At 39.6% G+C, this 15,085-nt stretch overlaps 3 protein-coding genes across 3 annotated transcripts in view; 1 reads left to right on the top strand and 2 right to left on the bottom strand.

The window, feature by feature from the left end:
* The first annotated feature begins 43 nt into the window (after positions 1-43).
* Positions 44-4,479, top strand: LOC114350549 (uncharacterized). Its single transcript, XM_028301390.1, has 2 exons — positions 44-3,101; positions 3,224-4,479. Exons 1-2 carry the CDS (start codon positions 2,312-2,314, stop codon positions 3,964-3,966), a joined length of 1,533 nt encoding a protein of 510 aa, XP_028157191.1. The 5' UTR covers positions 44-2,311; the 3' UTR covers positions 3,967-4,479.
* Positions 4,480-8,522: 4,043 nt separating this feature from the next.
* Positions 8,523-9,858, bottom strand: LOC114350550 (uncharacterized). Its single transcript, XM_028301391.1, has 3 exons — positions 9,647-9,858; positions 9,079-9,330; positions 8,523-8,958 (listed from the first exon to the last, which is right to left on the bottom strand). Exons 1-3 carry the CDS (start codon positions 9,837-9,839, stop codon positions 8,762-8,764), a joined length of 642 nt encoding a protein of 213 aa, XP_028157192.1. The 5' UTR covers positions 9,840-9,858; the 3' UTR covers positions 8,523-8,761.
* Positions 9,859-10,568: 710 nt separating this feature from the next.
* Mtmr6 (Myotubularin related protein 6) overlaps positions 10,569-15,085 on the bottom strand; it is an 89,388-nt gene continuing 84,871 nt past the window's right edge. Inside the window, exons 17-18 of the mRNA XM_028301385.1 lie at positions 13,280-13,415; positions 10,569-11,978 (exon numbers count right to left, since the gene is read on the bottom strand). Of these exons, the coding sequence (XP_028157186.1) occupies positions 11,956-11,978; positions 13,280-13,415 (159 nt within the window). The 3' untranslated portion in view covers positions 10,569-11,955. The remainder of the gene's footprint in view (positions 11,979-13,279; positions 13,416-15,085) is intronic.

The following is a 15,085-nucleotide window of genomic DNA, read 5'->3' as shown; positions in this document are numbered from 1 at the left end:
TATATTTGATGTTGCTGTGTAAATTGACACACAAATATACTCGCATCACACAGTATTAACTTTTTCATTGACAACTCCCGGTCCCCACATTACATGGCGACCCTGCCAGTGCTGCCTTAAGGCAGTGCTGTGCAATAAAGTAATACGATTAAATTGGTGTAAATAAAAATAACTGGGAGAGTTCGTGTCAAGGTGATGAGTTCTGCCGGGTGATAAAACTCGAGCAAGAAGAACATCTGAAGGAATTAATGGAAAGATCATGTAATATTAATTATTTTTACTTATAACGAGTTAAATATGTGTAATACATATTTTTTTATTATACCTCTCATTTTGTAATTCACATCACATGTGGCCACTGTGTAATAAAATTTTTTTTAGAAAATAATAATTCTACGTAGAAGGGTCAAATTAAGTAAGTTATTTATTTTTAATTTACCACCTCGATAAAGTGGTAGTATCTAAATGCGCTCAACACAGAGTTACAAGGAAATGGAAAATTAATATGTGATCTGATACAGCGTGTCTGCTTTTCGTCGTAAGCTGGATATCTTTGAAAAAGATATTGCAAGACAAGAATTTGTTCATTTTCCGACAATTCTGGAATATAATAAGGAGAAATCTGAAGAAGACGTTGCAGTGTTTACAAAATTTTTGGCCGATCTTAGCAACGAATTTGCCACAAGATTCCAAGACTTTGCAGAGATGGGCAAGCTATCTCTGTTCTTAAGTCACCCTTTAAAGTTGATGCAGCAGCCGAATGGACAGATGTGGCTGCCAAGTTATTTTATCTGCCAAAGCCATCACTTCAAATGGAAATAATCGATCTGCAAGAAGATGTGTCTTTGCAAATATATAAAAAGGTGTCAACTGAAGAATTTTGGGTCAAACATGTCCCAGAAAAATATCAAAATTGCAAAAAACTTGCTATCAATTTGGCCACTATGTTTGGCTCGACATACATATACGAAACATCTTTATCAAAAATGAATTTTTTGAAAAACAAATATCGTTCGAGATTAACAGACGCTCACTTAGAAGACACTCTTCGAATTAGCTGTTCTTCACGAGAACCAAACTTTAAAAACCTGGCTCAAGACCGCCGATGCAATTTTTCACACTAATTTTAGGTAATAAGCTGTACTTAATTATTATCAGTTGTTTTTTTTTTCTGGACCTTTTAAAAATTTTCGAGCAATATCCGGACCCTACTTAAAACTACTTGCCGACCCCTGGTTTAGAGTTTAAAAAACTAGCTCTATTGTCTATGCTTTACTCTGTGGAAAAATGGCCGAATGAAATGTTTTGTTTTGATGTGCTCCTTTGTATTAATAATATTTTGCATGTGTAAGATTGCAGTAAACAAGCAAGTTAAAGAAGATCATGGCTCTTTATTAATAAAACCCCATAACAATAATAGTTATGGACCCAGAAGAATTCGTCACAAGAAAATAATTTCATTATATCGCATCCACGAGTGGAAGACATTGGAAAAGTATCGAAAATTATAACAACAATAATAAGTGAAGAAATATATGAAATAATAAAATGTAGTGAGTTTGCAGGTCGGAATTGGCAATCCGAGCCATTTTGTAGAAATGCTATCACAAATTCAAGATTCAGTTCATTACTTACTAAAGAAAAGTTGGGGGAGGACAAGTCTGAATATTCTCAACGAGTAGCTACAAATATGAAAATGCAAGAGCCGCCGTGTCTCTTGAATCAATTGCTCAATATTTTAAAAACCTTGAAGAAGTTGTTAAGGAAGTTCCTCCTGCCAATATTTTAATAACGATGAATCCAACATGAGCGACGTCAGGTGTATAGAACTATGGAGCAATTAATTAAGGTAATAGTCGGACATTAAAAGCCAAATATCACGGGGATTAATTAACTTTAAAAAATCTCCGAAAGAACGGTTATCCGATGTTTAAGTTCAAACGCGGTTAGACTCTTGAACAGCAGTGGAAATCATACCTCAATAGTTAGGCAGGCAGATTCTGATAATGAATTTTATATTCTTTATGTTGACGAGGAGATTTATGAGACTACAGAGGATGCTTACTTTGATTATAAAAGTGTGTTACGTTATGCTTTAAATAAATTGTCACCACTGTCTGTAGGAGAATCAAGTAAGCAAGGTAATGTCCCGGCTATAAATGTTACTAATTCAGTAATGCTTTCAAAGATACGATACAACGTAATTATGTATATATCCTAGGTGGTTAATTAAAAGGGAAAAAATTAATACAAAACATACACATATTTTCTGGAATCACATACTTCCTGATTGACCTCTTAGCTCTTAAAAATGTCCATGAAACGTGATCACCCTCTTAACCTCTACGATGACTTTGTCAAGGGAAATCCTGATTTCAGGGATCTTGATAGAAAAACCATTTGGACATGGGATGATAGTTATGTGAAAAGAGACTTCGAAAAACTTAAAAGACCAGATGTAAGTATAACGGAGAGGCTAAACAACCTGAAAGCCTTTTATCTGATTTATTTTGGAGAAATATCATCAATGACTAACGTCGGCAGCCTGTTCGTCCAACTGGTGGCCACCACCCCATCCATTTATGACTCTTCTAGAAGAGATCTCTTTGAGTTTGACCCGAAGGGAGAGAGATCTTTGTCCACATACAAAGTTCCCTCCAATTTAGAAGAGGTCTACAAAAGATTCATAGATCAATCCACCACAGTGGATGACTCCGTCTCGGAGGAACCAGACGTAGAGGAGACTCCAATTGAACCCCTGGCGGACGGATTGGTTACAGAGGATCAGCCTCTAGAAGGAGGGGGTCAGGATTACGGGAAGACTCAACCTCAACTGAAAGAAACCACAGTGGAGGATGTGAAAAACTTTAAAGCTGCAGTTGCCACCGCCTTTTTGCAGTTGACAGCTCAGGAGGACACCTTCACCATGGATGCATATAGGAGCCTTCATCACACAGCATTTTTCCTCATAATGTTCATGATGAGACGAATCACCAAACGGAGTGATGACCTTATAGCCGCCTTGTCTCGTGCCAACATTCATAAGCATTATACCGACATGGTTCAAAATTCCTTCGGGATGATAATTCCTCCCCCTTGTGGTGGATTAAATGGATCCTTGGAGCAAATCTTGTCATCCGCCCACCAAGCCAGCAGAGAACTTTACACAATAGCATTGTGGTTACTTCAGGTGAGTACCGTTGGACCTTCTGACCAACCCAAGGTGGATTAAATGGATCCTTGGAGCAAATCTTGTCATCCGCCCACCAAGCCAGCAGAGAACTTTACACAATAGCATTGTGGTTACTTCAGGTGAGTACCGTTGGACCTTCTGACCAACCAGTGGGTCTGTTAGATCAACAAAATGTGGGGCTGGAGGCTATGCTTAGAGCGACCTGCATGACTCATATTGCCGGATCTGGGCTCCCTTTGATCACTTTGTTTGTCACTTTAAAGACCCTTTTTAATAAGACAGAGAGAGAGACATTAGAATGGCTATCTTACCCTGAACTTTTACCAAGTGTCAGAAGAATAGTGTCTCTAAGAGTGTCTCAGTGTTCCTTGATAAGCTCTCAAAAGGACGTCAAACTGTTTCCGTATTGTCGATTAGTGAACCAGAATTACCACGGAGACCTAGGGGCCAAAGGAAATGAAATGATCTGCTACTTGATGGCTTGCCTAATTGATTTAAAATCCCCTCCAACTCTGGGATCAGGGGGAGCCAGGAATGCGTTTTGGACTTCAAGTTTAAACGCTCAAGACAAAAGTCAGATTTATGAGGCTGCCAGGGCAATGTATGCCAAGGTGTCTCACTTCAAACTAACCGCCTGTTTTGAAGGGCAGGTTGATTTTGGCCAGTCTCATTCTACAGGGAATGAATGGAAACACTCCCATGTCCCCATATCTAATGATGATGACGACGCCGACAGCAGTGGACCCATTCCAATTCCTCTGGGCGACTATTGATTAAGCCATACCCTCAGAACCCCACAAGAAAAACCCGACTTGAGATTTAGATAGTTATTCCAATATTTTCCGGCAAGTATACAGAGTGGACAACATTTCATGATTTGTTCATCTCTCTTGTTCGCCAAAATTCATCGCTAGATAATGTGCAAAAACTTCACTACTTTTTGTCACCTGTGGTGAAGCGGAACAATTGTTAAGGCACATGCCAGTTACCAGTGATAACTATGTAAGTAATTTGTTGGGAACAGCTCACGAATCGCTAAAGTAACAAGCGTTATCTAGTTAATTGTATTTTAGACAGATTCAAACAATTTAAAACAAAATTAATTTCAACCATTCAACCAAATGGAAATGTGTTTTTGACAAATGACCAAGATGTGGTACCCTTAATATGACCCACCACACTTATTAAAATGTATAAGAAACAATTTACTGACTAAGAATTTAGAATATTATGAGAAAATACATGTCTTAATGGAAAATGTTGAAAGAATTAAATGAAGATGTTTGCAAGCCAAATCTTTTATTTAGCAGGACTTGCAACTAAATAATATGGGATGCCTTACAGGTAATCTTGTGTAACACGATAACCAAAATATTATTTTATTATTCCTAGTTATTATCAGAAATTAGGAGAAATTTAACAAACTAAAATCATCAATAACCATAACAGATCAATGGGATGTAGGTACTATTGATAAAGGTAAGCTTGCAATTAACATTTACCATAAAATGCAATGTGTAATTTAGAGTTGGAGCTCTAAAGTTCAGTTCTAGTAATTCAAACCCTGATATGGACGTAAATCGTGGCGCAGTGACTGGAGCTATTATGACCGGGTTTGCAAGATCAAACTTATACGAATTGTAGGCTTCCATAGATTTACCAGTATTTACCCAAAATTGATATGCAAAATAAGTAGTAAAATGGCGAATGCAGCTGCATTTGCGACTTCGTTCTTGTGGGAAACAGTCTTTTCTGCAGTTGCAGTAATAAATAACAAGTACAGGTCAAAGATAGACGTAGAAAAGGAAATGAGAGTGGCAATTTCCAAACTGGAGCCCCGGTCTCAGAAGCTATGCTCAGAAAAGCAAGCGCATCCTTCACATTAGACAGCCTTTCTGGCTTTAATATCTTTCCTAAATATCTCTTTTTATTTTTATGCTTTTTCTAGTAAAAAAAATAAATGTCTAAATAGTTTTTCTGATAACCTGTTACTAGGCTGGTTCTAAAATTGGAAAGTATTTTTGGGGAATAGGTTGAGGGGCGTCGTAAAAAATGGCAAAGTGCCTAGGGTCACAGTACAAATATGTTTGGGAAGCTCTGGACTAGAGAAAAGTTATTGCTAAAACAAGTGGAAAATGATACAGTGATCAATGTAAAAAGTGTCAGTGTAGGAACTGTAATTCTGTATGTAATAATTGTATTAGCTATAGTCTAATTGTGTTTTATAAAATTAAGAAAATATATCCAAATATGTGCAATCGAAACCCTCCGATTCTAATAAAGCAATCGGATGATTTCGAACTTAAGGAGAGAGGAGTTATATCATCCAACATGCCATCACACATAATTACAATACCTAAATAAGTACATTAGATAACAGAGTAGGTATAAATGTTACAATTTAACTGCTGGATCAGCTACAAACGACTTATTATATTCAATCAACATCCGGCAATTTCTGGTAGACGCCTCACGCCACCAGGCCGATATAAAGCCAAACATAATAGTTTTAATATGTTGCTGGGTATTTTGTGCTGATAAACCTTAATTCTGAACAAAGTGTTTTTTAAAACAAACCTCAACTCCGAGACCCCGTACAACAGTTTGTTAAACGATAAAGTTGACAATGGACAATTTCTCAGTTTCTTCAATGGAACAGTCATTCATCCGAAAAAGTCTGATTTAATATATTTATGTAAAAGCGCTTTTTTTAAACGATAAAGTTGACAATGGACAATTTCTCAGTTTCTTCAATGGAACAGTCATTCATCCGAAAAAGTCTGATTTAATATATTTATGTAAAAGCGCTTTTTTAAAGCCTATTTGCAAAATAAATGAATTTTATGAATTTATTTATTTTATTTAACAGGCAGCGACTGCCATTGAGTAATGGTTCCCTATTTAAGATTCCAGGCTATGCCTGCCTAATGACCAGACCATTCAGGCATGCCACCCCGGCCTAAATCTAAAAGAAAAACCGGAAATTATCATAGCAATATGAATTTTGTATACATCAGCAAATGAACTAGAGAAAAATTATTGCTAAAACCACCAAACTGTTATCGTTATGGATAATGCCTCATACCACTCGGTACAGAAGGACAACAAATGTTTGTTCCACCTGCATTTCATTGCAAGAACACCTGAAAACTGAAAGTCTTTTAACGAGAAGAAAATGAAAATATTTTAACAATTACATTTGATTGCCAAAAAAACCAACTGCTCCTGAAACTGCCTGATCATTCGGCTTATTTGAGCAGGTTAATTTCTACCACGTTGCCATAGCACAAGGAAACTTTAGAGCAAAACTGACTATGGAAAATGTGCATTCCTAAATTCCTACTACGGGCAGCAACCAAATCAGTACAGTAGTTTGTGATGGATGCAGTATCTAAAATTTTTTATAACCAGGGCAGACTTTAAATCTGCCAGATCCACCTTTCATATGCAAATGTTATGACTCCAACCAATTATTCAGGAAAGTTTGTGTCCGAGACTTTAAAACAAGAGAGTGATCAGAAAAACAAGGATTTGATAAGGAAACTAAAAAATAGTATGAACAAGGTATACAGATTGCAAAAAACTGCAACATTAAAAAAATGAAGCATTATTAAATGAAATCTTTAACAATAAAACGATACAATGAAAGATAGTTCCAGGTTGTATCTACCCATTGAGGTGAAAAATATTAGAAAGCCTAAAAAAAATGGTGTCATCGTGAAATAACAAAAAAGAATTCTTCTATAATGTGTACATCTTTCGATTTGCAAAAGGTTCTAAATACACTTTATGGAACAGCATGTCATATTTTATTCAAGAAAATACAGTGTAAAATTTCATTTGTGTTTTTATGAAAGCATGATAAGAAACGGTTGTTGCTATGTTTGGGGAGAAAGTGAGAGAAAGAGAGATGGAAACGAAATAGCAACAATACTAAATTGATATTTACAGATACCTGCGATCAGCGAGGCACTGTTAAAACACGGATTCGTGTCCTGGCTAAAATAAAAACAAATTAGTGCTTACGGAAATACATAATGCACTGCTAGTTTCAAAAAACTATTTGCTTCCAGGACATACAGAAATGACCATGGATAGCATACACGCAACGATTGAAAATTCAGTGCGAAATACAACAGTGTGGTCTCCATCAAAGTGGTTGACTACATGCCAGTTAGCCAGAAAGGAGCCAAAGCCATATAATGTGGAAACACATATTCATGATAACTTCAAAAATTTCGATGAATTTGCAGAAAAGTATTGGGTAACCTTGTTTGTATATGAAAAAACGAGTGGCAACGTTTAAAAAATCTTCTCCAAATATAATGACTGTAAAATACAGTATACAGTATGAAAGATGATGCACGAGAAGAAACTTAACCTATTTCAGCCAGGCCAAACCTGCTGAATGCCAAAATATAAATCGCCTTTACCGTTAACCAAACACGGCTGATAGAAAAACATATCTTAGAAAATTATCTCGTAAAAAACCCGCAAAGCAGAAATCCCAATTTCGACCAAAAAATTAANGCCAGGCCAAACCTGCTGAATGCCAAAATATAAATCGCCTTTACCGTTAACCAAACACGGCTGATAGAAAAACATATCTTAGAAAATTATCTCGTAAAAAACCCGCAAAGCAGAAATCCCAATTTCGACCAAAAAATTAATAAACCACACACGATGCAACCACAAGCAACCATTTTTGTGCGAAAGAAAGAAACCAACGTCCAGTGTTGCCAGTCGGGTCTTGTCAGAAATTACCAGAAATATAAAAAAAAGTAACCTTTTTGAATAAAAAGTAACCTTCATACATTTGCGGAGCGAAAATGAATACAATTGATCATCTATCTATCTTTTACCTAAATTAATTCGAAATTTTGACCATTCCATGAAGACCGAAAAGTGACCGGTCGTATAAAAACGTTTCCTGGATTTGCGTTTTATTATCAAAAAACATTCGCTAAAACTCATTTTTTTAACAAATAATAAATCAAATTCATTAAATCAAAGTATATTACATAATTTTGAAATTGTCACTATTAATATTTTTTTACTGAATAACCTGTAAAAGTTAATTCTACAATTTCTGAAAAATCACCTAAAAGTAACCTTTTCATTAGTGTAACCTAAAAGTAACCAATGCAGTTCAAAAGTAACCTAAAAGGTTACAAAAGTAACCTTCTGGCAACACTGCCAACGTCAAAAAAATGGCATTTGACGACTTTGACGTGAGTAAGCGTCCCACAGATTATATAATATAGAGTTGTTCTGTCGGTAAGATCATCGTATTGATTAATTGAATGATTTATTTCCGATCGATAAATGATGTCGCTATAATCGATTTGGAACCATAAAGTTAATATTAACATCGCGCTAAAGATCACAGACACAGATGAGAGAGAGTATGCTAAAGATGGCTAAGGACGAGCAAGCGCGGGGAGATTTGAGAATGATTTCAAAGGATAATCGCATTCCAGTGAGATGCGCAGTTAGCTTAACCGGGTCTGCTGTCGTGATTGAAAAAAAAAACGCATTTACATTAACATAGCTTTTCCTTTAATAATATCAGTAATTTACAACAACTTTGTGTTTATTGCTCGCCATGAGATCGTTTGTACAATCGTTAAGATGAGAAGCTAGTTTGCATTCGTCGTCTTGGAATCGCACGCTCATTTCAATGCACCGATCCAAATTCTTCTCCAACTTCTTCATCATCTTTGTCTCTTTGGCGTAGAATTTACTCACTAAACTAATTAAATTTCCTACAAAAGATAAAAATAATTCAGGTCAAACTAATAATAAAATCGTATGCGGACAGCTAAAGGACAACAAAGTTTCGAGGCAGTTTCAAAAATTTCAAAAATTGACCTTTTTCAATTTACCTTTATTAATCTTGCTTTTCTCTATGACGCCATTGCGTTTAAGAACGCAGGCGATGAGGCATTCCCCGTGAACCGGAGATTCCGTTTTAGGGGAGAGCCTTTTGACGGTTCTCTTGTCTTTGGCCTGCACTTCTTTAAGGCACTCCGTCATGTTACGCTTAAAATCGTTTACGTGGTCGGATAGCTCTTGCGGAATAGCGGCGTACGACCAATCAGGGTCCTTTTCTTCCTCCGGTTGTCGATGATGCGCCACTTAAATAAGAAAATAAAATGAGCGGTTCTTTTCAGTAAGCACTTGCTTAAGTTGGTGTCAAAATAGCGCCGGCTTGTAAGAATTTTCAAGAAGTGACATGCAGCTTAAAATATTTTGTTTTTATTAATGGTAAATTACTCGTAACCTAAAAAAATCGAACTGCCTAAGGCGGGAATCGAACCCACGACCTTTCGCTTGCCGGGCGACTGCTCTTCCATCAGAGCTCCTTAGGCACTAGATTTGTACACTAATACCGTTTATCTGAAACCTGACTGTAACTAGGCAACCCTCGTCGCTTACAATTTTTTTCCTTACCATTTTTAGCTCGATTTTTCTTTTCCAACTTCAAATTACGCGTGATAATAGTGTCCTTGTCTATTTTAATATTATTATCGTGTATGGCGTCCACTCCCATCAATTTACTTTTGTCTATGGTATCCCGCTCGTTGCTCAAGGCACCCAGAACCGAACTCACAAAAGCAAGAAGAATAATTGGAACAATATCCATCGTGATTTGACGAGGTTCCAGCCAGAAATAACGAATACTTGATCGTTAGCCTATCTTCGAGTCAATCAAAATTTTATAGCTTTGTTAGGTTTATTTATTGTAACCAATTACATTTATTACTGTTGGTAGATGGTAGGTACACAGTCAATTAGTGTAGTATGTGAATTTGAAATTAAAATTCTAGCTACACAATAAATACCTACTACTTTAGCTTGGCCACTCACAAATGTAGACAAGAGAAGACCGTGAATCACTCTTTATGCGTGTCACGCTTACAGATGAACTACACTGAACTGTCCCACCAAACACATTGACAGGAGGGCGCCACCAGCGTTCGACTACCTAAAGTTTCCAACGTGGCAAAAATCGGAACCAGCGATCCAATATTGACGGTGGCGCCTCCCTGTCAATGTCAAGGGTGGGACAGTTTCCTTTCGTTTTAGTATTAAAAAAAAAAAACAAGTCAATACATAGTTTTGAAGAAATGAAACACCAGTTGTACCAGTTTTACACATATATTGTACACTGTGCAGCAATTAACTGTAACAATTTCAATAGTATATAATATTTACATTTATATAAATATATAATTTGAACTTAAACTCGTTTTTTACCATTACATATACATCGATCGTTCAGTTTTCAAGCCTCATCTTTAGCGAAACCTTTGGTGTAATATGATTTGCAAATTAACTTAATATTTCTTTTATATACCGCATGCTTATTGCAGATCATAGCAACAGGTTGCTATGTACTATAGCAACGCGACTGCAGCGCCAATTAATGACAGCGTCGCGTTCATTGCAGATGGCGCTAGTTTCCATACATTAGTAACAGTCGCATTGCTATTGTTCAATTAGTAACCAGTTGCTTACCCCGCCGAATTCCGTAAGATAAACTTGTCATGTCTTTTTATATCAATCCTAGTTCCTACCATTGCAATGTTATACAGAGTGATTACCAGTTTTTTTAATCAAGCTATTTATTATTAAATATCACAAATAAAAAACAATCTTAGTCTCTATTAAATGATAAAAAAACTTACGATGTACATAAACGTAATTATATTTACATGGAATGAGAAAAAATATATTGAAAATGTTCGCATTTTTATCTTTTTAAGGTTCGGCCAAACCAACGCGTGCAGTCTCTGTGCGCGATGGTGATCCAGACGTCGTGTATGAATTTGTAGCGATGCGTTCACATCAACGTCATTGGTCGCGGCGATCTATGCACGCGCAATGATCGCCATTGCTGACGCGAGCTACACGCGTTGGTTTGGCCGTAACTTTAATACAAATGAATGCAGCAGTTGACTGACTGACCACCACAGAAATGATAATCGAAGTATGTGAATAATATTGCATCATAATTTATGTCCTAATTAAAAAAAAACATAGCAAAAATCTATTTACAATAAAGAGACCACAAAATTGATCTGAATACAAATTATCCAATATTTTGGCATCCTTATTCTAAGTGGCTACGACGCGACGTCTAGCGTAGTGTGAGTTTACGTCAAATGCATTCGATGTCGACCGCGTAAAATTGTACTGCGTAAGATTGTACAGCGCCCCTAGCCGAAACTTTCAAGAACTAAAATTTTCATATACATATGTATTTCTTTAACGCGCTCACTAGTGAGAACGTTTGATGTAAACTCACACTCAGCGCTATGATGCTTCTACATTGGATTAGGTCAAAGTTTGGCTCAACATTTCAATTGTCTAATTGGGGGGCTGAGTCCATTAGAGAATGGTTCCAAAACACAGTAACTACACTTAAATTAGTTTTTAGTACTTTTAGTTAGAGGTCCATTGATTTGACAAACAAGTGACATGACGTCATAAATTGTGTTGCTATGTGCAAAATCTTTGGAAGAATCGTGGCAGATATACACACAAAACATCAAAGTAGTTTTATTTGGAGAAATCATTAAAAATAAAGTCTACAATTTACTGGTATTAATCGCAAGAACTAATATGCTGGATTATCAGTAAATGCATTACTGTAGGACGTATTTTTACACGAATTCTTTTCAAACATTTGTTCAAAAACATCCGTAGAATAAGCAAGTTTCTTCATAATTATGTACACGATTTTCTATATTCGAATCTTAGTTTGCTGTTGTGACTATATCTGAAAAAGAAAGAAACAAATGGTTATTTTTGAAAACTGAAAACGTAAAATTAGTAGTTATTGTAATAAGAGGACAATCTCTATATGGAATTAAAAACGTGTTTAAGAATTGAAAGTAATTATTTTATGCAGGGCAGAAAGGTTCTGGAATGGAGGCCGCGTACCGGAAAAGAAAGAAAGCAGTGTGGGACGTCCACCTACAAGGTGGACCGACGACATCGTAAAGGTAGCAGGGAAGCGCTGGACGCAGGCCGCTACCAATCGATCAACGTGGAAAGCATTGGGGGAGGCCTATGTTCAGCAGTGGACGTCCTATGGCTGAAATTATGATGATGATGATGATGAATTTTATGAACATATTTGAAAGTATTTTTAGAAAACTGCTCGTACATCAGATTAAGCGAAATAAAATGTATTTTTTTTGTCAAATTACAACGATAAGTGTCAAGTAAGTCGGTATTTCTGTTAAAAACCTTTTTTTTGTGTTGAATACTGTATCTTATGTTGAAAGCCCAATAAATAAATGAAAGAATATTATAAATTATGCAAAACAAATTAAGTCCACCATAAATACCACAATTGTCCAGCGGCAGCGGGGTTCGAACCAGCGTTTCTCGGCTGTTGTGGCCAGACTGACACCGATATAATTCGGCTCGCGCAAATAGACAGAAATAAAGAAACATTTATTGCTATGGACGGACATCACACACAGACAAATAAAGGTAAATAAAAAGACAGAGGTAACACATAAAACATAACCATCGCAATGGCATCCTACTCAGCAAATGCCGTGGCCCAGGGTAAGGAATGCCACGACGCGACGCTGGGTTTCAGTGCCGTTACTATAGTCCGGTCGCCGAGCACGTAGAATTTTGTCCAATGACCCCAAGCTACGCATCCTTATCGCTCGCGCGTATTTATACTGCTGTCGCGCTCGCATACTCACTGCGGCCGCCCGTCGCACCATCGTCGAAGAAATTGGCTCTACGTGCTCGGCGACCGGGCTTTACAAATATTCCTCATTCAAAATAGTTGACACCACAGTCAATTGATGTACTTTTTAAAACTGTCAAAACGAAACTCTCTCATAGATTTTGTATGGCACTACAAGCAAGTGACGTCACTATTTTGTCAACTCAATTAAACAACATTTTTCAATTACAATGCGAACAAAAATCGTAATTTACAGGTAATTTAAAATAAATTAAGTTTTTAAGACCAGAATGAAGGGTCTTTTTAAAACAGTTGTGGTTTCGAATTATTGGGGTGTGGTGTCAAACTGTCTATTCTTGAATTCTTACCTGGCGCGGGTGTGGCGTGTTGCGGCGCGCACGCGGCACACAGCGGCGCCGCGCGGGGCGAGGCCAGCGCGGGGAGCGGCGCCCGCGCGCACACGCAGCGCGTGCACACGCAGCGGCCGCAGCCCCAGCAGTGGTGCTGCAAGCGACAACCGGCCTTCAGTCAAAGGGGGAGTGTCTACATTAGCGCGGGGAGCGGCGCCCGCGCGCACACGCAGCGGCCGCAGCCCCAGCAGTGGTGCTGCAAGCGACAACCGGCTTTGAGCGCTTTCATATGCGATTTAGACGATTTAGCAGCGCGACAAACGCGCGACAGACGCGCTGCCGAAAATTTCATACTATGTGACAGCGGATGCATGCCTCCACATTATAAAAACGCCGCTGACGCGCTGCAGTCGCGCTACTAACGCCCTAATGTGAAAGCGCTCTTAAAGTCAAAGCGTGTGTCTACATTGGCACGGGGTGGGAGCCGTGGTGCTGCAAGCAACAGTCTGCTTTAAGTCAAAGGGAGAGTGTCTACATTGGCGCGAAGGCACGACAGCCCCAATAGTGGTGCTGCAAGCGACAACAGACTTTAAATTGAAGGCAGCAATGTCTATATTTCATTGCTAAAATAATGTTGACGTACAAAGCAGAGTAGATGGATGGGCAGATGGCCGCTGGGGGCAGGAAAGTTCTTGAGTAGCGACCACGAGCCGGAAGACGTGGCGTGGGCAGGCCTCCCACTAGGTGGACCGACGATCTGGTGAAGGTCGCGGGAGGTGCCTGCGATATCATAATATCTGCCTGTCGCATAACATGTCGAGTGAAGTTTGGCAACGTCACATCACTTCGCCGGTGTCGTTGGCAACACGTCGCGAGACATTTGTCCACTGGCTTTAGGTGTATTTTATGGATCCCATATATCCAGCGCCGCCAGGCTGGCGGGATGCTGTGGCCTCTGAGACCACGGTCCTCAGTTACCTTCCTGCTGAAGTGGTCGAGCGGCGTGGAGCAGGAGCACTCGGTGACGTGCTTGATGCTGCGCCAGTCCAGCGCCAGGCTGGCGGGATGCTGTGGCCTCTGAGACCACGGTCCTCAGTTACCTTCCTGCTGAAGTGGTCGAGCGGCGTGGAGCAGGAGCACTCGGTGACGTGCTTGATGCTGCGCCAGTCCAGCGCCAGGCTGGCGGGATGCTGTGGCCTCTGAGACCACGGTCCTCAGTTACCTTCCTGCTGAAGTGGTCGAGCGGCGTGGAGCAGGAGCACTCGGTGACGTGCTTGATGCTGCGCCAGTCCAGCGCCAGGCTGGCGGGATGCTGTGGCCTCTGAGACCACGGTCCTCAGTTACCTTCCTGCTGAAGTGGTCGAGCGGCGTGGAGCAGGAGCACTCGGTGACGTGCTTGATGCTGCGCCAGTCCAGCGCCAGGCTGGCGGGATGCTGTGGCCTCTGAGACCACGGTCCTCAGTTACCTTCCTGCTGAAGTGGTCGAGCGGCGTGGAGCAGGAGCACTCGGTGACGTGCTTGATGCTGCGCCAGTCCAGCGCCAGGCTGGCGGGATGCTGTGGCCTCTGAGACCACGGTCCTCAGTTACCTTCCTGCTGAAGTGGTCGAGCGGCGTGGAGCAGGAGCACTCGGTGACGTGCTTGATGCTGCGCCAGTCCAGCGCCAGGCTGGCGGGATGCTGTGGCCTCTGAGACCACGGTCCTCAGTTACCTTCCTGCTGAAGTGGTCGAGCGGCGTGGAGCAGGAGCACTCGGTGACGTGCTTGATGCTGCGCCAGTCCAGCGCCAGGCTGGCGGGATGCTGTGGCCTCTGAGACCACGGTCC

This window comes from Ostrinia furnacalis, unplaced genomic scaffold (assembly GCF_004193835.3).
Source record: "Ostrinia furnacalis isolate ACB-3 unplaced genomic scaffold, ASM419383v2 OfSCF0918, whole genome shotgun sequence".
NCBI lineage: Eukaryota > Metazoa > Arthropoda > Insecta > Lepidoptera > Crambidae > Ostrinia > Ostrinia furnacalis.
The sequence above is the reverse complement of the archived record's forward strand: the minus strand, read 5'-3'. Positions and strand labels throughout refer to the sequence as shown.